This window comes from Oncorhynchus kisutch, linkage group LG30, assembly GCF_002021735.2.
Source record: "Oncorhynchus kisutch isolate 150728-3 linkage group LG30, Okis_V2, whole genome shotgun sequence".
In the NCBI taxonomy this organism is placed as follows: domain Eukaryota; kingdom Metazoa; phylum Chordata; class Actinopteri; order Salmoniformes; family Salmonidae; genus Oncorhynchus; species Oncorhynchus kisutch.
Window position 1 is genome coordinate 30,841,807 of NC_034203.2, and position 24,483 is coordinate 30,866,289.

A 24,483-nucleotide genomic window follows, 5' to 3' on the forward strand; every position below is an offset into this window, starting at 1 on the left:
GTCTGTTTGGCCCCTGGTAAGAGACCTAATACTGCCCTCCTGCTCAGAGCTCAGCTGATTTGATGGCCTAGTTAAGTCTGGAAAACAACAGTGTGGGCCTTATGGGCCAGCCCTGGCCTGGAGAGGAAAACTCATGAGCTAATGTGCTGAATTAGGGGTTAGGCTACTGCTGCTGCTGGAGCTGAAAGTAAAGGGAACAGTACCAAAGGGTTTAAGGGGAGCCATAGAAAAATCTATTGCATAATTATTTTATGAGAAGTGATATTATAGTAAACTGACATCTCCACCCAGTGCATATATTCATCCAACCACCTTGGAACACTTAAATCTAAATGATTTTATATAATATTCTAAACCCAAAACATTTAAAGGACGCAGGAGAGTATTTCTAGATGTAATACTGCTCATTTAAAATCTTCAACAAAGAGACAGTTCTTGAAGTTATGTATTGGGAGCAACGGAGCATCTTTCAGCAAAGTCACGAAGGGGAATCAACAGTAGTTTACCGGTAATATTTTCCCCGAGGCCAGTGGCCCCTCCTTGTGGCAAAACTAGTTACTAATCCCTTCTTCATAAATGTCAAAGATTGATACAAACTAAGTTAAATGTACTAAAATGTTAAAGACTAAATTATTGTGCATTGATTATCGAATGCAAATCAAATTTCATTTAATCGATCATGATGTATCGTAGAACATTATAGGGGAATAGCACCTGCTTGAAAGAGAAGTTGCCATTGGATGACATTTGACTTCTGCCGACCAATTACAACGTGGTATTAGAGTACGACGGCTCGTGGATCAACTATTTCTATGGGTTCTACATCGTGGAGCTCTGGAGTTACACACCGTTAACTATCGATCAACTGCTGTCGCTGTATCAACATTCAACAGTAATTTGACTAGCACTAGACACTGTACTTTATAGCTTGATTTTTACCAATGTCAAAAGAACGGAATATACATGTGCATATCCACGACAGAAGATAGTCTTGCAATTTGAACCACAATGCTTGTTCTCTAAGTCATTTGATATTGCAAAGTGATGGGAAATATTTCTATTTAAAAAGAAAAATGGTGAGTGAGTTATTAGGCTTCCCCCTTCCCAGTTCCTTTTCGTATTGCCTTGCTGTCTCTGTCAAATAGTAAAATAGCAAGAGCCTTGCTTTTGTTCAACTTGGTTGGTCAAGAAATCTGTAGGATTAGAGGGTGATTTAAAGGGACTAACTAATGCGCCACTACTCTATTCTGGTTAAATTTAGAAACAAGCCATGTCGCAATCGCATATACCACTGTGTCACTCACAGTGTCAGTGGCTCTGAACGTACTCTCGTTGTTCGACATGAGAAAAGCCATAACTAAGTACTTGTTGAAAATATATATATTTACACATTTTACAAGTTTTGAGTTATCAAATATTGATTGAGTAAAATGTTTATTCTGAAAACTATTTAGCTTACAAAACACTTCAAATAGAGTGACAGATTAAGGTACCTAAAAGCCTAATCATTTATCATTGCTGAATGGAAATGAAACATACCAAGTATCCATTCATGTCAAATGTGGTTGCATCAGGTGCAATGTTATGCACTGCAGAACCAAAGCCAGCTGTGTTTGACTGCAGGCTGAGGAGTCCTGTCCCGTGGCCCTGTCTGAGCTGTGTCTGGCCCAGGTGTGTCTCAGCCTGGACTCCCTCTGCAGGACGCAACCAGATGGCTCCCTGAGGCTCAGCTGGGCCCCACTGCTCCCACAGGAAATGGCGGATCAGCTACTGCACAAGATGGCTGCTCAGGGTGAGTAGGGAGGGAGGGCGCCAGAGAATGTTCAATAACAAAACACACAAATGGAATTAAATAAATGTAATGGTTAACAAACCTGCTATGGGTTTAAAAAAGGGAATTTCTATTCAATGTGTTGATTTTACGTAATTTTTTAAAACAAGATATTGTTGTGTCAACCTCCCGGTCATCACTGTTCTCATCCACATTTTAGCCTTACCTCAAGTTTTCACTTCTTCTTTTTTCATCCCCTAGGCACGCTAAACGACAGAACAGTCGGTATCTTCCGCAGCTGTGAACAACTCCGTCTGCGCAGAGCTTGTGTCCGCTCCTCCCCCCTCTCTGCAGAGGCCTTCCGTCTGGCCCTCTGCCCTCACCGGCTGCAGGAGCTGGATGCTTCTGGGGTCCCTGGGGGCCTCACTGGTGCCCACATCCTCTCAGGCCTGGCCTCCAACCCGGAGTGCAGAGCCAGCCTGCAGAGGCTCACACTGAGCAGGCTCCAGTTGGGCTGGACGTCCCTGGAGGTGAAGGAAGAGCAGGTAGGCTTCAGCTCTCTGCAGGGCCTGAGGACACTTAACCTGGCCAACACAGACCTCACAGACCCCTTCCTGGAGGACATCTGTACTCTCCCACAGCTAGAGGTCCTGGACATCTCCAGCACCCCCGTCACGGAGCTGAGCGCCCTGCTGGGTTGCCGGCTTACCCTGAGATCCCTGACTGCCCACGGGCTGAGGCAGCTGGACATGTCACCCGCCAGAGTGATCTCCATCCTTAGCCAGCTCCATGCCCTCAGGCACCTGGACCTCTCTGACGACCGCTTCGTCTCTGCACCACCATCCTCAGAGAATGACGAAGGGGGGGAGGGGGATGAAGCGGTGAGGCTGCTTCTGGAGGGGGGTTCTGGGATTCTCCCAGCACTTGTGTCTCTGGATGTGTCTGGAAGGAAGAAGGTGACTGAAGGGGCGGTCACTGCCTTCGTCGAGGGGAGGAGAGGGCTTTTGTTCCTGGGGCTTCTGGCTACTGGGGCTGGCTCCTGTGACGTTCTGTCTGGGAAGAATAACTTAAAGGTGAGGTGACCACCTGGGGGGGATTTTATTGTTCATTACAAAAAATGCCAACTACTTCCTGCTGTCATTTACTTGCTTTGGTGGATCTGAGACAGCTGTGAAGGTGTAAGCAGTAGTTTCAGCTATGACCTATCCAGGCCTATCAGATATGTGCAAAAGAATGAGGAATAAGTGACTGACGAATAATCTTCTTGTGTTTGTCTTCCAGGTGGCCGGCGAGGCCAATGAGAAGCAGATCTGTGAATCTCTGAGGAGGTACAGAGAGAGAGAGTGTTTCACACGCGAGGCCCTGGTCCATCTCTACCAGCTGACTAACGACATGTACGACCAGACCAGACCAGACATCCTGAAGGTAACGGTCGGAATATGTCTGCATATGAAATGGCTGAAATTGTGGTTGTTGACATAAGCATTTATACAAAAAGCTTATGTACTGCTTATACATGTGCTATGTATGGGTCATGAATGTGTTATGAAGTCCTAATGTAGGTACCCTTCTCTCCTCCCTGTAGCTGGTGTTGGGAGGGATGCAGAACTACTCAAAGTCTCTCCATGTCCAGCTGGTGGCCTCAGCCTGCGTCTTCAACCTGACCAATCAAGACATGGCTGTGGGCATGCCCCACCCCCTGCTCAGCGCAGTCGTGCATCAGGTGCTGGAAGCCATGAGAAGCTTCCCCAGCCACCAACAGGTTCGGGCCCATACACACACACACACACACACACACACACACACACACACACACACTTTAACATGCACTACATGACCAAAAGTATGTGGAGACCTGCTCATCGAACATCTCATTCCAAAATCATGGGCATTAATATGGAGTTGGTCCCCCCTTTGCTGCTTTAACAGCCTTCACTCTTCTGGGAAGACTTTCTACTAGATGTTGGAACATTGGTGTGGGGACTTGCTTCCATTCAGCCAAAAGGGCATTAGTGAGGTTGGGTACTGATGTTGGACGATTAGGCCTGGCGTGCAGTCAGTGTTCTAATTCATCCCAAAGGTGTTAGATGGGGTTGATGTCAGGGCTATATGCAGGCCAGTCATTTATATATGGACCTTTCTTTGTGCATGTTTAGTCATGTTCTATGAGCAGAATAACTGTATTACCTCAAGGCCAGCCCCCTAGCAATTTGAGTTCCAGTCAATGAGCTTCAGCCTCTCTCCATTTGAGAAACAGCTAGCATGATGCACGCACAGCAGAGGGAGAGAGCAATGACGTGGTGCACATATCTGCACTTTTGGCTTGTGAATGCTACTTTCAGAACTACTGGCTAAAAAGTATACAAAAGTAATTTAAGGGACAGGTCTCTTTAAGGGACATTTAAACACATTCTAAACCACCACTGAAATCCTTAAGGCTTACTCATGACGCTGAAATCTCCAACCATTAGAAAATTACTTTAAAAAATAATAACTAATAAATAACAAAAACTGGGCTAATTTTAAAGCATAAAACATAAATTATCACACAGAGTTGGCTACTCTCTCTCCTGTACCCATAAAAAACATCTAAGCCAAATACAATATAAAGTAATACTGTCTACCGGACGGCAGTAAGGATTGCCACCGAGCTCACATACCCACTCAACCAGGACTACCCTACCAGCTCTGACTTTTTTTTACCAGATAAATTGACTTGAGAACACATTCTCATTTACAGCAATGACATGGGGAACAGTTATAGGAGGGGAGATGAATGAGCCAATTGTACATTTGGGATGATTAGGTGACTGTGATGGTATGAGAGCCAGATTGGGAATTTAGCCAGGACACAGAGGTTAACACCCCTACTCTTACAATAAGTGCCATGGGATCTTTTAGCGACCACAAAGTGTCAGGACACCTGTTTAACGTCTCATCCAAAAGACAGCTACACAGGGCAATGTCCCCAATCACTGCCCTGGGGCATTGGGATATTTTTTTTAGACCAGATGAAAGGGTGCGGCCTACTGGCCCTCCAACACCACTTCCAGCAGCATCTGGTCTCCCATCCAGGACCAACGACTGCTTAGCTTCAGAAGCAAGCCAGCAGTGGGATGCAGGGTGATATGCTGCTGGCCATCAGGCCACGATACAGATTTTATGTACAGAAAACCTGCCAAAGCCCAGAAATCATTTGTCCCCACCAGTATTAGACAGTTAAACAAATAACTCTGCTCAATGACCCCCCCCCCCCCTCCCCACTCGCATTTAATGGACTGTACAGTACATTCGAAAAGTCTACAGAGCCCTTGATATTTTCCAAATGTTGTTACGTTACAGCCTTATTCTAAAATGGTTTAAATAGGTTTTTTCCCTCATCAATCTACACACCATACCCCACAATGACAAAGCAAAAACAGGTCTTTAGAGATTTTAGCGAATTTATTCAAAATGAAAAACTTAAATATCACATTTATGGTGTATTGTGTGTCGATTGAGGAAACAATCTAATTCAATCCATTTTAGAATAAGGCTATAACGTCATAAAATGTGGGAAAAGTCAAGGGGTCTAAATACTTTCTGTCTAAATACTTTCTGAATGCACTCGTCCCCACTAGTTGTTTCTTGTTGTATTGCTTGTGATTTACATTGTTGTGTTGTTACAGGTTTGGGTTTTTCCATTTATGTTTTGAGGTTGGACTTTTAGCACGTATAGCTCGTTAGCACGTAGGGCGCAACAATTGGTATCACTTCATTAGTCAGTATGTGTTATTCCTGGGCTGGTTGCCAACTCAATAGTGGGAAGGTGTTTCACCTGTGCTGGCCCAGATGCTATTTGGCCCAGATGCTACCACGGGGGGGTGGGGGGGTGTCTTTTAGGTTCCAGTTGTTGTTGCTACAGTAGTCAACTTTCATTGGACACCCCCATGAGTGTCTTTTAGAGCCCCTCCTAAAACCCCACCTGTTTTGTTTTGGTTGTTGTCAGTGACTCTTTTTTAGTTCCCCCTTCAGTTTGAGCAACATTATTTGGTTTTCTAGCTGGGGAACATAACAAAATGGGGGCTCATCCGGGACCTTGTTTCCCATGAGTATGTGCTGTGCCCAGATATTTGAGTGTTCAAAATAAACTTTTGTGGTAGAGTTTCTAGCCATAGGAGTTATAAGATTGGTGGAATCATTTTGATAGTTGTATAATCACACAGGCTTGTAAAATAAACATAAAGCCATGGACTTTAAGCTGGAAGCATTTGTGGAAAACCCTACATGGGAGATGCTAGATAAATGTACAAAGCCGAATCTGACAGTCCAAAAGCAGTAGTCAGAGTTTATCGGTACTGCTTTGGTGGAGGAAATCCTCTCTGAGAGAGAGACTGATGAAAAGGGTGCTACGGGTAGTAGAGTACATCCCATAGAGGTGCAACTAAGGCAGTTAGAACTAATGGCAAAGTAGGAGCAAAAATGTGAGCTTGAACAACAGAAATTAGAGTTGGGGCACAGGGAAAGACAAAATGAGCGTGCAGCCAAACAACGAGAATGTGCAACCAGACTAGAACAAGAACAACATGCGCATGCCATTTGATTAAAAGAGATGGAGCTGGCAGTGGGACAAAGGGAGATGGATCTGGAAGCACTCCAAATCCAGTCAGACCATCCTGCCCCCTCAACAGAGTTTGATCTTGGTCGAAACAGCCGACTTGTACCGCCTTTCAACGAGAAGGAGGTGGATGTGTATTTTACTCAGTTTGAGCGGATTGCCACATCCCTAAAATGGCTGTGAGATATTTGGTCACTGCTCCTCCAATGTGTTATTTTGGGAAAAGCTCCGCAAGTGTATGCCGCTTTATTTCTTGACCAGAGTTCAGATTATGACACTGTTAAAGCTGCTTTCCTTTGGGCTTACGAGTTGGTAACAGAGGCATACAGACAACAGTTCTGTAAATGACTAAAGACACAATCATAAAGCCATGTTGAGTTTGCAAGGGAAGAAGCATGTCTTTTTGATTATCAAATCAAATTGTATTTGTCACATGCCCCGATTACAGCAGGTGTAGACCTTGCCGTGAAATGCTTACTTACAAGCCCTTAACCAACAATGCAGTTTTAAGAAAATAGGTTAAGGAAATATTTACTAAATAAACTAAAGTAAAAAATATATAAAGTTACACAATAAAATAACAATAATTAGGCTAAATACAGGGGGTACCGGTAATGAGTCAATGTGAGGGAGTACAGGTTAGTCGAGGTAATTTGTACATATAGGTAGGGGTAAAGTGACTATGCATAGATAATAAAAAGCGAGTAAAATCTTCAACATAGAATTGCTACCAAAAAGAGTTTACTGAAACTTGTTACAAATGACAGTCACCTATGATTCACCAAATTATATTTAGAAAGAGGAAGCAAAGTACTTTAAGAATATGTTTTCGTTTCAGTCTCCTCCATCTCCTCTAACCGAAGCTAATTGTATAGATTTGTTTCTATAAATAATGTAAAATGAACAGCCATACAGAAAGACACATGTGAAGGTGAAAATACAGAGGAGGAACTTCTTGATGTAATTAAAGCCTTTAAGTCCAGGAAAACTCCAGCACTGGATGGCAGACCAATTTTTGGACCATTATTTTTGGACCATTATTAGCATGTTTTAACCACTCCTATGTAAATGGTAGATTATCAGACACTCAACAAGAAGGTCTGATTCCATTATTACTGAAACAGGGTACAAGTGGGAAATATAAAGAATTGGAGGCCCCTTAAACTTCAATGGTGTGGTGCAAAAATTCTAGCAAAATGTATAGCGCATAGAAATAAAAAAGGTATTGTCTGACATTATTCATTCTAATCGGACAGGTTTTTTACATGGACGATACATTGGAGATAATATAAGGCAAGTACTGGAAACAATATAATACTATGAAAAATCTTCTATCTTCTATGAAAAGGCTTCTGATAAAGTACAACTGGAGTTTATGTATAAATGCCTGGAACATTTCCATTTTGGAGAGTCTCTTATAAAATGGGTTAAAATAATGTATAGTAACCCTAGGTGTAAAATTGTAATTAATGGCTACTTCTCAGAAAGTTTTAAACTGCCAAGAGGAGTAAAGCAAGGTTATCCACTATCGGCATATCTATTTATTATGGCCATCGATATGTTAGCTATTAAAATCAGATCCAACAATAATATCAAGGGATTAGAAGTACAGGGTGTAAAAACTAAGGTGTCATTGTACACTGCTGATTCATGTTTTCTTTTAAATCCACAACTTGGATCCCTCCACAGCCAGATTATTTTTCTAACCTCTCTGGATTACAACCAAATGATGTGTACTATATTGCATATGTGGATATACTCGGTATACATATCCTGAAAGAAAGAAATGATCTCACTCCAATACATTTTTATAGAAAGTTAGCAAAAATAGATCTTGCTACCATGGAAAGGTAAATACCTTTCTATATGTGTAAAAAAATAACCCTGATGAACTCTTTAGTCATATCCCAGTTGACCTATTTGCTTAAAGTCCTGCTTACACCTAGCGAACAATTTTTTTTATTATATGAGAAAAAATATAACATTTTATTTGGAATTGCAAGCGAGACAAAATTTAACGTGCCTATTTATATCATGAATATGAATTTGGAGGGCAGAAATGATTAAATATTAAAGCATTAGACCTCTCATTATAGGTTTCAGTTATACAAAGTTATACTTAAATCCAAACTGGTTCTCTAGTAGATTAATAAAAATGTCTCACCCTATGTTCAAGAAAGGCCTTTTTCCCTTTAGTCAGATTGCAACCTTTCACTTTCAGTTATTTGAAAAGGAAATAATCTCCCAAATATCGCTATTTTTAAAGCATGCCATAGAAAGTTGTTTGCAATTTCAATTTAATCCACCAGAAAAGAGAGAACAAGTTAATACAACAAATATTGTGGTTAAACTCAAATATACTAATTGCTAAAAAAAAAGTTTATTTTTTAATAATAAAAAAAAAAAGTATAATCTTCGTAAATGATATCATAAATACCACTGGTGGAGTTGTCATACATGCAGCTAACTAAAAACATATGGAAATGTCTGCTCTACCTAAAATTACAACCAACTAATTGCAGCATTATCGCAACAATGGAAGAGGAAAGTGAAAGGGGGAAAAAGTAAGGAACCTGTCTGTCGCCCATGCATTAAAGACCATAATTGGTTAAATAAAATTGTGATAAACAAAAAAGTATACCAGTTTCATTTAAGGACCAAAAAATTGACAGCCGTGCAAAATAGTTGGGAAGAGATTTTTAACGTAACCATTCCATGGCACATGGTTTATGAACTGATACGCAAAACGACGCCGGATTCAAAACTTAGAATTTTTTATTTGAATCATTATACAGAGTTCTTGCAACCAACAGAATGTTATTTATATGGGAGATACAACCTTCCCAGCTCTGCAGATTTTGCAGCAAAGAGGCAGAATCATTACATAATTTGTTTTGGTACTGTCCATGTAGCTTGAATGTGGTCACAGGTCCAGGAATGGTTGAAGAATTGCAATATTTACCTGGAGCTAACCCTGCAGATAGCACTTCTTGGCAATCTGAAAAGTCATAGTCTATCGACAGTGGTGGAAAAAGTACCCAATTGTGATACTTGTGTAAAAGTAAAGATGCCTTCATAAAAAATTACTCAAGTAAAAGTCACCCAGTAAAATACTACTTGAGTAAAAGTCTAAGTATTAGGTTTTAAATCTACTTAAGTATCAAAAGTAAATGTAATTGCTAAAATATGGTTAATTATGTCACGATCGTCTAAGGTGGAAACAGTGGACCAAAGCGCAGCATGGTGAGCATACATACTTCTTTATTATAAGATGTCGCCAACAAAACAATAAACATCCAAACTAAAACGTGATGCCAACGTCGTGCTCACAGGCAATTGACAGCTACCCACAAATACAGGTGGGGAAAAAGGCTACCTACTGTATATCCAAATGTCCATTTATTTGACGCGTTTGATCCAGAAAAAAACAGCTTCCAAAAAACGCAACGTCACTACAGAATATTTCAAAAGTTGCCTATAAACTTTGCCAAAATATTTCAAATTACTTTTGTAATACAACTTAAGGTATTTTTAAACATTAATAATCGATCAAATTGTAGACGGGTCTATCTGTGTTCAATACAGGAAGACAACAAACCAACGCTACTTTTCACGTCTTGCGCACTCTCAACAGTGCTACCCAGTTCCTAGATGGCCTACTTCTTCATTGCACAAATGAATAACCTCAACCAAATTCCAAAGACTGGTGACATCCAGTGGAAGTGGTAGGAACTGAAAACAGGTTCCTAAGAAATATCATTTGCCAATGAGATCTCAGTGAACAGACAGAGACCCCCCAAAAATCTGAACGGTTAGTCCTCGGGTTTTGCCTGCTACATAGGTTCTGTTATACACACAGACATGATTCAAACAGTTTTAGAAACTTCAGAGTGATTTCTATCCAAATCTACTAATAATATGCATATCTTATATTCCTGGCATGAGTAGCAGTTGAAGTTGGGCACGCTATTTATCCAAAAGTGAAAATGCTGCCCCCTATACCTTAAGAAGTTAACAGAAAAAATGGATGATAATTAGATAACGTGCCACAGAATGCTGCAGCAGCCCGCAAGGTGTGCTGCAGTATGACGCAACTTTGAAAGGAGCAACCACTGTACTTCTTGAGCCGTTCAAGAATTACCTTCATGAAAGGGTTGCTACCTACATTTATGAGCACTAGGATCTCACTCTTGCGAAAGCTGCAGTCCTTGCAGATGAGTTTGTATTGACACGTAAAAATACCTTCACTAACAAAGCACCCAGTAGTTATCCATGCGCAAAAAGCAATCCAAAGAAGTCACCCCTTACTGCAAGATTCCAGTCTTTTTCTACAGTGCCCAATCGATAAAGATTGGCAGAAAACAGTTTTTTTTTCTCGTATCCGCCAGTTTGTCATTGAGAAAGGACACATTGCTGTGAGAATGGAGACATCGTCTCTGTGTCCTAAGTTGAAATAGAAAAATAAGCGGGAGAAAAAGCCATTTCTTCTTGTGGGAGCACTCCAGCCCATTAAGTCTCTGGTTGGGACTGATGTATCTCCTAAACAAGATTTTAGATCAGATGTGTATGAACCCTTTGTTTCAGATGAGTTTGTGTCTCTGCAGAGTGGCGATGCTGTTATGCAGCCGGTGAAGATACTGTGAGACACTGGGGCAGCCCAGTCCTTCATTTTGGAGGGTGTTTTGCCTTTGTTGGTGCATAGCGGAGATGGGTTGTATAATGTGGAAGTTGAGTCTGGTCTAATTTCTGGTTCTGTCGTCGTTGGGGTGAGGACTAGCCTACCGGTGATGGAGGTGTCATTCATTTTGGGAAATTATTTTTATGGAGGGAAGGTCGTGCCAAGTCCTGTCAATTGTAAAGAACCCAGAGTAGAGGAACCTGATGTTATCAGAGAAGTACCCTAGAGTGTTCCCAGCGTGTGCGGTTACACATACTATGTCTAAGAAAGTCACCTGGAGCAAGTCTAGTATTGAGGAGGATGTCAGCGATCCCACCATGGTCAATCTATCTGAGACGTTTATGAGTGATCCTGATTTCGGTAAACCTCCTGAGTTGACCTCTCCTTTGAAAAACCCAAAGGTGAGCGAGTTTGTAGGACCACTGAAGGAAGAGAGGGTCCCTACAGTTGATAGAATGTTTAGGAAGCAGTTGATTGAGGAACAGATTAAAGATGTTTAACTCTCCCCTCTTTTTGCTGAGATACGTCCAGAGGTGGAGTTTTATGAAGTTCGTGTGGGTTACTTTGACAGAGATGGTGTTCTAATGAGGACATGGCATTCTCGCACCCTTTCTGGGCAAGACGATTGGCACAGTGTATCTCAAATTGTAGTTTCAATTAGGCTTTGACTGTATCTTGCGTAACTTCTTCTAGCCAGGTCTGTATAACAAGATGTTGTGTCTTACTATAAATCCTGTTATGTTTGCCATTACATGGGTGAACCAAACCAAGCTGTACCAGTTACCACTTTGCAGCCTATTCCTGCTTTTGGCAAACCTTTCAGCAGGGTTCTGATGGATTGTGTTGGTCCTTTGCCCAAAACAAAGAGTTTCTGTTAACCACTATGTGCCCTGTCACTCGTTTCCCTGAGGCTATTCCACTCAGGAAAATCACGAGAGGAAAATTACTACGGATATTGCAGGAGTTTCCACTTGAGATCGGATATGTACGTGGTAAGGACAACTTGGTTGCTGATTGTCTTTCAAGGGTGGGCTGTCGATAGGTTTTGCATTTAGCCAGTGTGTAGCCCTGGCTCACAATTTATTTTGACTGCACATTTTGATATTTTGGAGATTAGCTTTGTTTGGTTGCGCTCATTCAAAGGGGATGAGAGATATATAGTGGGGCAAAACAGTATTTAGTCAGCCACCAATTGTGCAAGTTCTCCCACTTACAAAGATGAGAGAGGCCTGTAATTTTCATCATAGGTACACTTCAACTATGACAGACAAAATGAGAAAAAAAATCCAGAAAATCACATTGTAGGATTTTTTATGAATTTATTTGCAATAACAAAAGTTGGTCAATAACAAAAGTTTATCTCAATACTTTGTTATATACCCTTTGTTGGCAATGACAGAGGTCAAACGTTTTCTGTAAGTCTTCACAAGGTTTTCACACACTGTTGCTGGTATTTTGGGCCAAACCTCCATGCAGACCTCCTCTAGAGCAGTGATGTTTTGGGGCTGTTGCTGGGCAACACGGACTTTCAACTCCCTCCAAAGATTTTCTATGGGTTTGAGATCTGGAGACTGGCTAGGCCACTCCAGGACCTTGAAATGCTTCTTACAAAGCCACTCCTTCGTTGCCCGGGCGGTGTGTTTGGGATCATTGTCATGCTGAAAGACCCAGCCACGTTTCATCTTCAATGCCCTTGCTGATGGTAGGCTTTGTTACTTTGGTCCCAGCTCTCTGCAGGTCATTCACTAGGTCCCCCTGTGTGGTTCTGGGATTTTTGCTCACCGTTCTTGTGATCATTTTGACCCCACGGGGTGAGATCTTGCATGGAGCCCCAGATCGAGGGAGATTATCAGTGGTCTTGTATGTCTTCCATTTCCTAATAATTGCTCCCACAGTTGATTTCTTCAAACCAAGCTGCTTACCTATTGCAGATTCAGTCTTCCCAGCCTGGTGCAGGTCTACAATTTTGTTTCTGGTGTCCTTTGACAGCTCTTTGGTCTTGGCCATAGTGGAGTTTGGAGTGTGACTGTTTGAGGTTGTGGACAGGTGTCTTTAATACTGATAACAAGTTCAAACAGGTGCCATTAATACAGGTAACGAGTGGACGACAGAGAAGCCTCTTAAAGAAGTTGTTACAGGTCTGTGAGAGCCAGAAATATTGCTTGTTTGTAGGTGACCAAATACTTATTTTCCACCATAATTTGCAAATAAATTAATAAAAAATCCTACAATTAGATTTTCTGGAGAAAAAAAAAATCTAATTTTGTCTGTCATAGTTGAAGTGTACCTATGATGAAAATTACAGGCCTCTCTCATATTTTTAAGTGGGAGAACTTGCACAATTGGTGGCTGACTAAATACTTTTTTGCCCCACTGTGGAAACGTATGTGATTTTTACCCGTTTCTCAACTTGTGAGTTTTAGTATTCTGTCTGTAAAAAAACCTCATTCTGATTGGCTGGCCCTGGCTCCCCAGTGGGTGGACCTGGCTGCCAAGTGGGTGGGCCTATGCCCACCCATGGCTGCATCCCTGCCCAGTCATGTGAAATCCATAGATTAGGGCCTAATTTATTTATTTCAATTGACTAATTTTCTTATATGAACTGTAACTCTGATGCATGTTGCGTTTATATGTTTGTTCCGTATATTTATTTACTTATGCATTATGTGGTGATGTTTTGCTGATGAGTTTCCTGAAAGGGACACATCAAATTATTATTATAACCAAAGCCTGTGCTTCCCCTTTTCCAGTTACAGAAGAACTGCCTGCTGGTGCTCTGCAGTGACACCATCCTTCAGGACGTCCCTTTTGACAGGTCAGTCTGTCCATAGCCTGGTGAATTGAAATCAATCTAAATCAATTAAATCGAAACCTTGAGTTATGTGTACAGATCTTAAGTTAGGGTTAAGTCCTAGGTTTTATAGGATCTCACTGCTGTGTCCCTGTCAGGTTCGAAGCAGCCAAGCTGGTGATGAACTGGCTCAGCGGTCACGTGGACCGGACCCTGCAGAGGATGGCTGTGGCCGTCATCTCCATACTAGTGGCCAAAGTGGGTCCCCACCCTTCTTTAAATGCATTATTTCCTCAACCTTATCATCTCCATACAAGTTGGCAAAGTAGTTCACCCCATACCCCCCATGGACCCCATACCCCCCCATGGACCTGAATTTTGACTGAGAATAGGTTTGATGTACTGGACTCCATGGGCAGTTGGCCGTGGCTTATGTTGCTAAGATCATTTGTTGAAACAGTTTGTCTCTCTGCAGCTGTCTACAGAGCAGACCACACAGCTGGGGGCTGATATATTTATTATGAAGGTAAGAAATCTGTCCCTCCATTTTCCTCTCCCCCTCGCTTCATCTTTATCTCTCTCCCCCTCGCTTCATCTTTATCTCTCTCCCCCTCGCTTCATCTTTATCTCTCACCCCCTCGCTTCATCTTTATCTCTCACCCCCTCGCTTCATCTTTATCTCTCTCCCCCTCGCTTCATCTTTATCTCTCTCCCCCTCGCTTCATCTTTATCTCTCTCCCCCTCGCTTCATCTCGCTTCATCTTTATCTCTCTCCCCCTCGCTTCATCTTTATCTCTCTCCCCCTCGCTTCATCTCGCTTCATCTTTATCTCTCTCCCCCTCGCTTCATCTTTATCTCTCTCCCCCTTGCTTCATCTTTATCTCTCTCCCCCTCGCTTCATCTTTATCTCTCTCCCCCTCGCTTCATCTTTATCTCTCTCCCCCTCACCTCTCTTTTATCTCTCTCCCCCTCACCTCTCTTTTATCTCTCTCCCCCTCGCTTCATCTTTATCTCTCACCCCCTCACCTCTCCTTTATCTCTCACCCCTCACCTCTCCTTTATCTCACCCTCCCTCACCTCACCTCATCTCCACCTCACCTCCCCCTCCCCCTCACCCTCACCTCATCCTCCTCTCATCTCACCTCACCCTCCCTCCCCCCTCACCTCATCTCACCCCCCCCTCACATCATCTCACCCCCTCCCTCACCTCATCTCACCCACCTCACCTCACCTCCCCCTCCCCCTCACCTCCCCCTCCCCCCCTCCTCTCATCTCACCCCCCCACCTCATCTTACCCTCTTCCTCATCTCACCCTCACCTGATCTCACCCTCTTCCCCCTCACCTCAACCCCCCCCCATCTCACCCTCTTCCCCCCCACCTAATTTCACCCTCTTCCCCTCACCTCATCTTACCCTCTTCCTCCCCTCATCTCACCCTCACCTGATCTCACCCTTTTCCCCCTCACCTCACCCTCTCCCCCCTAACCTCATCTCACCCTCTTCCCCCCTCACCTCACCCCCCCCTCATCTCACCCTCACCTGATCGCACCCTTTCCCCCCCTCACCTCACCCTCTTCCCCCCCTAACCTCATCTCACCCTTTCTCTGCCTCCCCCCTCACCTCTCTCTCCTCTCTCTCTCCCCTTCACCTGACCCCTCTTCCTCTCTCCCTCACCTCTATCTCTCCTCCTCTCTCCTTCTCACCTCTCTCTCTCCCCCTGACTCCTCTCTCTCTATTCCTCTCTTCCCCCTCACCTCTATCTCTCCTCCTCTCTCTCACCCTCCTCTCTCTCACCCTCCTCTCTCTCTTTGTCTCTCTCTCTCCCCTCTAACAGCAGCTGCTGGGTATAGTGCAACAGAAAGCCATGGCAGGAGTAGTGGACTCCACTCTGAAGTTTGCCCTGAGTGCTCTGTGGAACCTGACTGATGAGACACCCACTGCCTCGCGACACTTCATCCAGTGTCAGGGCCTGGAGCTTTACGAGGAGGTGCTGGAGGTAGGAGAAGCACACACACACACACATTCAGAGTTGAAATGGTGGAACCATTCAATGAATTGTTCTCTCCCTCTTGCCTTGCAGACCTACTCTTCTGAATCTTCTATACAGCAGAAAGTTCTAGGTCTTCTAGTAGGTCTTTCTGTTTCAACATGTTGCAGTTGTTTGTTTGAGTATGTCAGTGCTCTGATTTTTCTACATTATCATTGTGCATATTATTGACATGTGTTATGTTACACTTTGGGTTGTATGCTCAAGTCATAATTGCACAGAGAAAATGCATGTTTCTGTAATCAAAACCACTTCTATTTTGTTTGAGCCAGTAAAGATAAACAAGGGACAGACACAACCACATCATAAAAACTGGAAGCGTTTATCTGTTGATGGTCCATGGTGTTCTGTCTCCCTCCACCCTGCGCCTGGGTTCATTAGGGCACACCACAGCCAAACATTTGAAAGTATGTGTAATAGGATCAGATAGTACATCCCTATTTTACTCTGTTTGGGAGCGTTTTCTTCTGTTTCATTCCTACTGAACACTACTCAGGGCAAGTATTTATAAACCATTTCAGAGTGAGAGTGCTGATGTAGGATCAGTTTTGTGTTTTAGATCAATATGAATACGATTATATGGACAGGGGGACCTGCTCCTAGTTCAGATCTACTACTCTGAGTCGATTGATGAATATGGTTCCTGGTCTCTCTGTGGTCCAGAACAACATAGCAGAGGTGGAAGAGCTGCAGGCAGACATGATGCAGGAGGACCTGTTGGAGCATGTAGTGACCCTGCTCCAGGGGCCCCAGGTGGAGGTGGGGGTCAGCTACTTTGCTGGGGGCGTCCTGGCCCACCTCACCTCCAGACAGGATGCATGGACCCTAGACCAGGGGCTCCGACAAACCATACTGGAACAGCTGGTACAGTGTGTGTGTGTGTGTGTGTGTGTGTGCGCATATCAGTGTTTTCTTTACTCCAATTACCTGTCTTTACTTTCGACAGCATGCTGCCATACTGACCTGGGCCCTCCCTGAGCGTGAGATGGTGTCCTACAGGTAAGACTGACTGCCTGTCTGTCTATATGTCTGAGCTACTCAGAGAAGCCATATAAATCATATACAGTGGGGCAAAAAAGTATTTAGTCAGTCACCAATTGTGCAAGTTCTCCCACTTAAGGCGAGAGAGGCCTGTAATTTTCATCATAGGTACACTTCAACTATGACAGACAAAATGAGAAGAAAAAAAAATCCAGAAAATCACATTGTAGGATTTTTAATGAATTTATTTGCAAATTATGGGTGGAAAATAAGTATTTGGTCACCTACAAACAAGCAATATTTCTGGCTCTCACAGACCTGTAACTCCTCTGTCCTCTACTCGTTACCTATATTAATGGCACCTGTTTGAACTTGTTATCAGTATAAAAGACACCTGTCCACAACCTCTCTCTCTCTCTCTCTGTTCATCTCTCTCTCTCTCTGTTCATGCTCTCTCTCTCTCTATGTTCCTCTCTCTCTCTCTCTCTCTCTCTCCCCCCTCTCCATCTCTCCCTCTCTCCCTCTCTCTCAACCTCTCCTTTCCCTCTGTTCCTCTCTCTCTCTGTTCCTCTCTCTGTTCCTCTCTCTCTGTTCCTCTCTCTCTAGCTCTCTCTCTCTCTGTTTCTCTCTCTCTGTGTTTCTCTCTCTCTGTGCTTCTCTCTCTCTCTCTGTGTTTCTCTCTCTCTCTCTCTCTCTGTGTTTCTCTCTGTTTCTCTCTGTTCCTCTCTCGCTGTTCCTCTCTGTTTCTCTCTCTGTTCCTCTCTCTGTTCCTCTCTCTCCGTTTCTCTCTGTTTCTCTCTCTCTGTTTCTCTCTCTCTCTCTCTGTTTCTCTCTCTCTCGCTCTCAATTCAATTCAATTTGCTTTATTGGCATGACGTAACAATGTACATATTGCCAAAGCTTACCTAGGATATTTATAATATTAAGATAATAAGAATCAACATTGTCAATGGGACAACAGTAACAACAATAACCAAGGGTCAAAATAACCATACATTGAACAATAACAATAAGCATACAGTAGAGGACATGTGCAGGTTGATTGGTCTGTCAGACACTGTCCCTCATCTTATTGCAGGCAGCAATGTAGTGCGCTGCCAACCCACAGCTCTCTGTGTCCTCCCCCAACAGGACAGGTATTCTCATCAAAGAGGTCTTTGAACCCTTGAATAAGGGTTTCAAATGTGTGGAAATTACACTTTCTAATTGTTTTATATTTTTGACATTTTGTCAAGAAATGCAGCTCTGTCTCAGGTTCTGCTGTTGTGCAGTGGTTGTACAGCCTTTCCTCTACAGTGAGCCAGGTTTTCCTGTGTCTACCCTTCTCAATGGCAAGGCTGTGCTCACTGAGCCTGTACTTTGTCAAGGTTTTTGATCAGTAACCATGGTCAAAGAGTTAGCCACGGTGTACTATCGATATAGGGCCAGATAGCACTGCATTTTGCTTTGTGCTTGTCTTTCCCAATAAGCAATGTAGTTTTGTTTTGAGTGTGTTGGAATTTGGTTTATCCTGATTGATTGGATGTTCTGGTCCTGAGGCTTCAGTGTGTTAGTAGAACAGGTTTGTGAACTCAGCCCCAGGACCAGCTGGATGAGGAGACTATTTTCTTTGCTCAGCTCTTGGCATTGCAGGGCTTGGTAGTGATATGAGAGGGGGTCACTGTATTTTAGATGTTTCCAAAAACCTATTTGCTCTTTTTTGAGTTGCATGCATTGTTTGTAGTTTTCCTGTGGACATGTAGGAGAATCTTACAGAACTCTGCATGCAGGGTTTCAATTGGGTGTTTGTCCCATTTGGTGAAATCTTGTTTTGCAAGTGGACCCCACACCTCGCTGCCATAAAGTGCAATTGTTTCAATGACACAATCAATTAGTTTTAGCCAAATTTGAATAGGTATTTGTTTTTTAATGGCGTAGAATCCTCTACATGCTTTCTCTCTCAGCTCATTCACTGCCTCATTAAGGTGTCCAGTTGAGCTTATTTTTAAACCTTAGTAATTGTAGTGTGTGCACTACTCTATATATTGTGTACCAATTGAGAACTTTGGTCTAATTCCCTGAGATCTGGATCTTCTCTGGAAAATCATTATTTTAGTATTTTTGTGATTTACTGCCAGGGCCCAGGTCTGGCAGTACTGCTCTAGCAGGTCCAGGCTCTGCTGTATGCCATGTGCTGTGGGTGACAGCAGGCATAGGTCATCTGCGAAGAGTAGGCATTTAACCTCTGAGTTGTGGAGACTCACACCAGGGGCTGAGGATTTTTCTAGAATAGTGGCCAATTTGTTGATGTAAATATTGAAGAGTGCAGGGCTCAGATTACAACCCTGACGAAGGTCCTGCCCCTGGTTAAAGAATTCTGTTCTTTTCTTGACAATTTTAATGCTGCACGTATTGCCAGTATACATTGATTTAATTATGTCATATGTTTTACCCCCTACACCACTTTCAATAACTTTGTAGAACAGTCCTGTCTGCCAAATAGAATCAAATGCTTTTTGGAAGTGTCACGGTCGTCATAAGGAGACCAAGGCGCAGTGGGATAAGCGTACATTCTATTTTATTAAACGAATGCAACACTGAACAAAACTATACAAAATAACAAAACGAACCGTGAAGCAATATGACTAGTGCGAACAGGCAACTAAACATAGAATAATAACCCACAAATCCAAAATGGAAAATGGCAACCTAAATAGGATCCCCAATCAGAGACAACGATAAATATTCCTATTCATGGAACAAGTCAATTCTAGTACTGCGTGTGTGTGTGTGTGTGTGTGTGTGTGTGTGTGTGTGTGGATGTATTGGAGGAGCTGTTTAATCTCACTTAATTCTAGAGGGTTCTCCTGTCCTCTGACGACCTCTGCACAGCTGCGTTGGTCCTGCTGTTGGGCCCAGTGAAGTGGAGGAGGGCCAGTTCTGGGCCGTGGGGCTTCCTCTCTGGTCTGGTAGGGGTGGTGGTCTGGTGCGGGGTAGTAGACTGGGCCCAGTGAAGTGGAGGAGGGCCAGTTCTGGGCCGTGGGGCTTCCTCTCTGGTCTGGTAGGGGTGGTGGTCTGGTGCGGGGGTAGTAGACTTGGCCCGGTCCGGTCTGACTAAGCCGATGGAAGTGGTGATGCTCTGGTGGTGGGTGGGGCCTGTGGGGTGCGCTGGGTCTGGTGTGGCATGAAGGGGCCTGGGGCCCCTTGTTGGTGCAGTGGCCTGGTAGGGGTCTCTGGGTGGTCATCTGCCCAGTACATCATGGGGTGTTTGTCTACCAAGTGCCGCGTCCTTTAGAGACTTGGCAGACACCCCTACTGTCTGCTTCCTCAGGTGGGAGTGGTCATGCAGATGCTCTGGGGAGATTGTTGGGTGGTGAGCAACGTGTAAGTTCGGGAGTAGGCCACACCCTCTGGTGATGTCAGCATTGACATTCTGAATGGTACAGGGATGAAAGTCTTTGCGGGGCAGCAGAGTGGAGATGGTGATGTGGGAGTTGGGGAACCACTCAGAGGCTACTCTGCTACTCTGTTGACCAGGCTGCATACTCTCTCCAGCTCCTCTCACAGGTTGTTGGTACCGGTGTGAATAATAATGTGGCCTGGTGTGCCAAAGTCAGGCTGGGACAGGATGTGGAGTGCATTCTGTGTTTTTGGGCACCACATTTTGCACACCTTGTGTTGGGGGAAGAGTTTATCTTCTTGGATGAATTTCCCATTTGAGTCAATGAGGATGGCCACCTCAGTGGGTTTTACCAGATTAGTGCGTTTACGGTCTGGGGCTGGAGTACACAGGCCCTGTGTACATGGAGGGGTGTGTGGGGGTGTGTCAGGGGGGGCCAGAGAGCTTATCTCTGTAGTAGGTGTCCACATGTGAGTCTCCTTGTTGACTGGGGATGTGGGTAAAATGTTGTCGGTTTGGGGGTGGGTTGTGGGTAGAGGTCGACCGATTATGATTTTTCAACGCCGATACTGATACCGATTATTGGAGGACCAAAAAAGCCGATACCGATTAATCAGACGATATTTTTATTTTTATTTGTAATAATGACAATTACAACAATATTGAATGAACACTTGTTTTAACTTAATATAATACATCAAGAAAATCAATTTAGCCTCAAGTAAATAATGAAACATGTTCAATTTGGTTTAAATAATGCAAAAACAAAGTGTTGGAGAAGAAAGTAAAAGTGCAATATGTGCTATGTAAGAAAGCTAGCATTTCAGTTCCTTGCTCAGAACATGAGAACATATGAAAGCTGGTGGTTCCTTTTAACATGAGTCTTCAATATTCCCAGGTAAGACGTTTTATGTTGTAGTTATTATAGGAATTATCGGACTATTTCCCTCTATACCATTTGTATTTCATTAACCTTTGACTATTGGATGTTCTTATAGGCACTTTAGTATTGCCAGTGTAACAGTATAGCTTCCGTCCCTCTCCTTGCTCCTTCCTGGGCTCGAACCAGCAACACAACGACAACAGCCACCATCGAAGCAGCGTTACTCATGTAGAGCAAGGGAAACAACCACCCCAAGGCTCAGCGCGAGTGACATTTGAAACGCTATTAGCGCGCGCTAACTAGCTAGCCATTTCACATCGGCTACACCAGCCTCATCTCGGGAGTTGATAGGCTTGAAGTCATAAACAGCGCAATGCTTGACGCACAACGAAGAGCTGCTGGCAAAACGCACGAAAGTGCTGTTTGAATGAATGTTTACACGCCTACTTCCGCCTACCATCGCTCAGTCAGATACTTAGATACTTGTATGCTTAAATACTCAGTCAGATTATATCCAACGCAGGACACGCTAGATAATATCTAGTAATATCATCAACCATGTGTAGTTAACTAGTGATTATGATTGATTGTTTTTTATAAGATAAATTTAATGCTAGCTAGCAACTTACCTTGGCTTACTGCATTCGCGTAACAGGCAGTCTCCTTGTAGAATGCAACGAGAGAGAGGCAGGCAGGTCGTTATAGCGTTGGACAAGTTAACTGGATGGTTGCAAGATTGGATCCCCCGAGCTGACAAGGTGAAAATCTGTCGTTCTGCCCCTGAACGAGGCAGTTAACCCACCATTCCTAGGCCGTCCTTGAAAATAAGAATGTGTTCTTAACTGAATTGCCTAGTTAAATAAAAGGTATAAAAATATATTACAAAATTCTAAAAAATATATTATTTTTTAATCGGCGGCCAAAAATACCGATTTCCGATTGTTATGAAAACTTGAAATCGTCCCTAATTAATCGGCCATTCCGATTAATACCTCTAACAGAGCCAGCCTGTCTCTCAGCAGGCTGATGGTGGTGTAGCTGGGGGGGTTGTTCCTTCAGCTCATTAACCCATACCTCTAACAGAGCCAGCCTGTCTCTCAGCAGGCTGATGGTAGTGTATCTGGGGGGCTGCTCCTTCAGCTCAGTAACCCATACCTCTAACAGAGCCAGCCTGTCTCTCAGCAGGCTGATGGTAAGTGTAGCTGGGGGGCTGCTCCTTCAGCTCAGTAACCCATACCTCTAACAGATCCAGCCTGTCTCTCAGCAGGCAGATGATAGTGTAGCTGGGGGGCTGCTCCTTCAGCTCAGTAACCCATACCTCTAACAGAGCCAGCCTGTCTCTCAACATGCTGATGGTAGTGTGGTCTTGGCTCTGGTGGTTGTAGGCAGGCAGGGGGGATGATGGTCCTGCTGTTGGGGTGCCTGAGGTGAGGGGAGAGGTCGGGGTGCTGCCCTTGTCTTTTTTGCTTTCTGCTATCTTCGTTAGGGTGGGGAAGTCCTGCACAACAGAGCTGAGTGCAGCCTCACTGCCCTGGACCATGACAGTGCCGTTCTGGTACATGTTCACCGTCAGAAACCTGTTTTCCTGGTCCTTATCGCTGTCCTCAAACATGTGGATTTGCCTTCACTTGCAGATGCCTTTCTTTGTGATACAGCTGAAATGCCTGGTTACAGCTGTATGCCAGGCAGTAGTGGGTCTGTGTAAAATAACAGGTTTGAAACAGTCCTGTTTTGTGAGCAGTCGGCAAACAAAGTTTCTGGTTTCTCCCTCACAATTCTGTGTTTAAAATGGATTCTTCCCTTCTCTGATTTCTGCTGGATATTCAAAAGGGGGGGGGGGGGCTCTGTCTCTGGTGCTGCTGGCACTGCCTCGGTGGCCATGTTGCTATGGTTACCAGCAGTAAACAGTTAGAGCTAGATGGTAAACTAGTTGACAGATTTTAATTTGGCTAGCTACCACGATTAAGATTGGTATTTTAACTCACTCTCTGTCAATCTTTTCCGCCTGTGTTGATCTTCAGTTGTACAATTTGATTACCTATACATTTTTTGCTCATTTAATCGTGTCAATCTCGCTCTTAACAACCAAAAACTTATAACAAGTCAGGAGCCGTTCTTCTGCATGACTTCTCTCTCTCTCTTCCTCTCACTGTGCATCTCTCTTTCTCTCCCTTCCTCCTTACTTATTTCCCTTCCTCTCTCAGGTCGTTTCGGCCGTTCTTCTCCTTGCTTCAGACCTCTCAGCCTGCTGGAGTGCAGCTATGGGCTGTCTGGGCTATGCATCTCGTCTGCACTCAGAACGGTGAGGGGGTGTGTGTGTCATTTACAGTACATGGTATAATTTGGGGAACTATTTCAATAACTTGAAGATAGCTGTAAGATACTGGGCTATAGGCACATGCATAGTCCTTTGATCACATAGAATGTGTGTGGCCTGAGGTGTTCCCTCACTAGTTTGTCTATATTACTGAGGTGCTTTAAATGCATTGTATATAATGTGTGATTCTATTTTATTCCAGGTGTGCAGTACTGCCATATGCTCCAGGTGGAGGGGGCAGTGGAACTCCTAAAGACATTGTCCTCTGACCTTGACACCCACAGCAATGTCAGAGGGATGGCAGAGAGCATCTTGGGTATGGTGGAGCGCCACCAGACCACCAGCAATCCCCTGAGAACACAGACAGAAAAGGGACATCATGGGAGATCATGATGGATCTGTGACCCTTGACCCCTGAGTCACAGGTGTGTTAAAATATGAATGGGATATCTGACATCTCTTTCTGTGTACAGTCGACTATATGTATTTTTTAGTAGTTGCATTGGTGGGAATTAGGAAAATAAATATTTTGTGTTAAATGCTCAGAAAGACACTGTGACAGACTCCTCAATACCTAGCTGTAGAAATAATTGTTCAACAACAACATTCTAAAATATCACTGGAGTTGTTCTAGAAGTAAGTGACCTGGATAACTGCATAGTTGCTGCTTTTAAAAAGAATAGCAGAGCTATTTTTAGTCGATAATTAAAACAACTTTCAAAGAGACAAGAATAATCAGCTCTCCTCATTAAACAGGAATGTATCAACAAACTGGTGTACTGTGTGTGTTTGGAGTTTAAAATCCAATCTCTGTCACCAGATGGCTCTGAGGTGCTGTGTATATACCGATGATGTATATAAACCCTGGATTGCTGATACAACATTTGCGTAACAAGTCACATAATGAGGTGCATGGACTCAATCTGTGTGCAACATTATTTTTGAATGACTACATCATCTCTGTGCCCCACACATGCAAATATCTGTACGGTCCCTCAGTCGAGGAGTGAATTTCACACAAATTCAACCACAAAGACCA

At 43.6% G+C, this 24,483-nt stretch overlaps 1 protein-coding gene across 2 annotated transcripts; it reads left to right on the forward strand.

Annotated features, from left to right (window-relative positions):
* The first annotated feature begins 781 nt into the window (after window positions 1-781).
* On the forward strand, window positions 782-24,215 carry zyg11l (zyg-11 family member, cell cycle regulator, like). 2 transcript variants are annotated; one of them, XM_020467551.2, is made up of 14 exons: window positions 782-1,076; window positions 1,624-1,792; window positions 2,033-2,844; window positions 3,053-3,196; window positions 3,357-3,533; window positions 13,797-13,861; window positions 13,996-14,095; window positions 14,313-14,363; window positions 15,672-15,833; window positions 15,918-15,965; window positions 16,548-16,748; window positions 16,831-16,883; window positions 23,332-23,429; window positions 23,647-24,215. In XM_020467551.2, exons 1-14 carry the CDS (start codon window positions 1,074-1,076, stop codon window positions 23,835-23,837), a joined length of 2,274 nt encoding a protein of 757 aa, XP_020323140.1. In that variant the 5' UTR covers window positions 782-1,073; the 3' UTR covers window positions 23,838-24,215. The 2 variants fall into 2 exon arrangements, with proteins under 2 accessions (XP_020323140.1, XP_020323141.1); XM_020467552.2 differs by lacking the exon at window positions 15,918-15,965 and having other exon boundaries at window positions 799-1,076.
* Window positions 24,216-24,483: the final 268 nt, after the last annotated feature.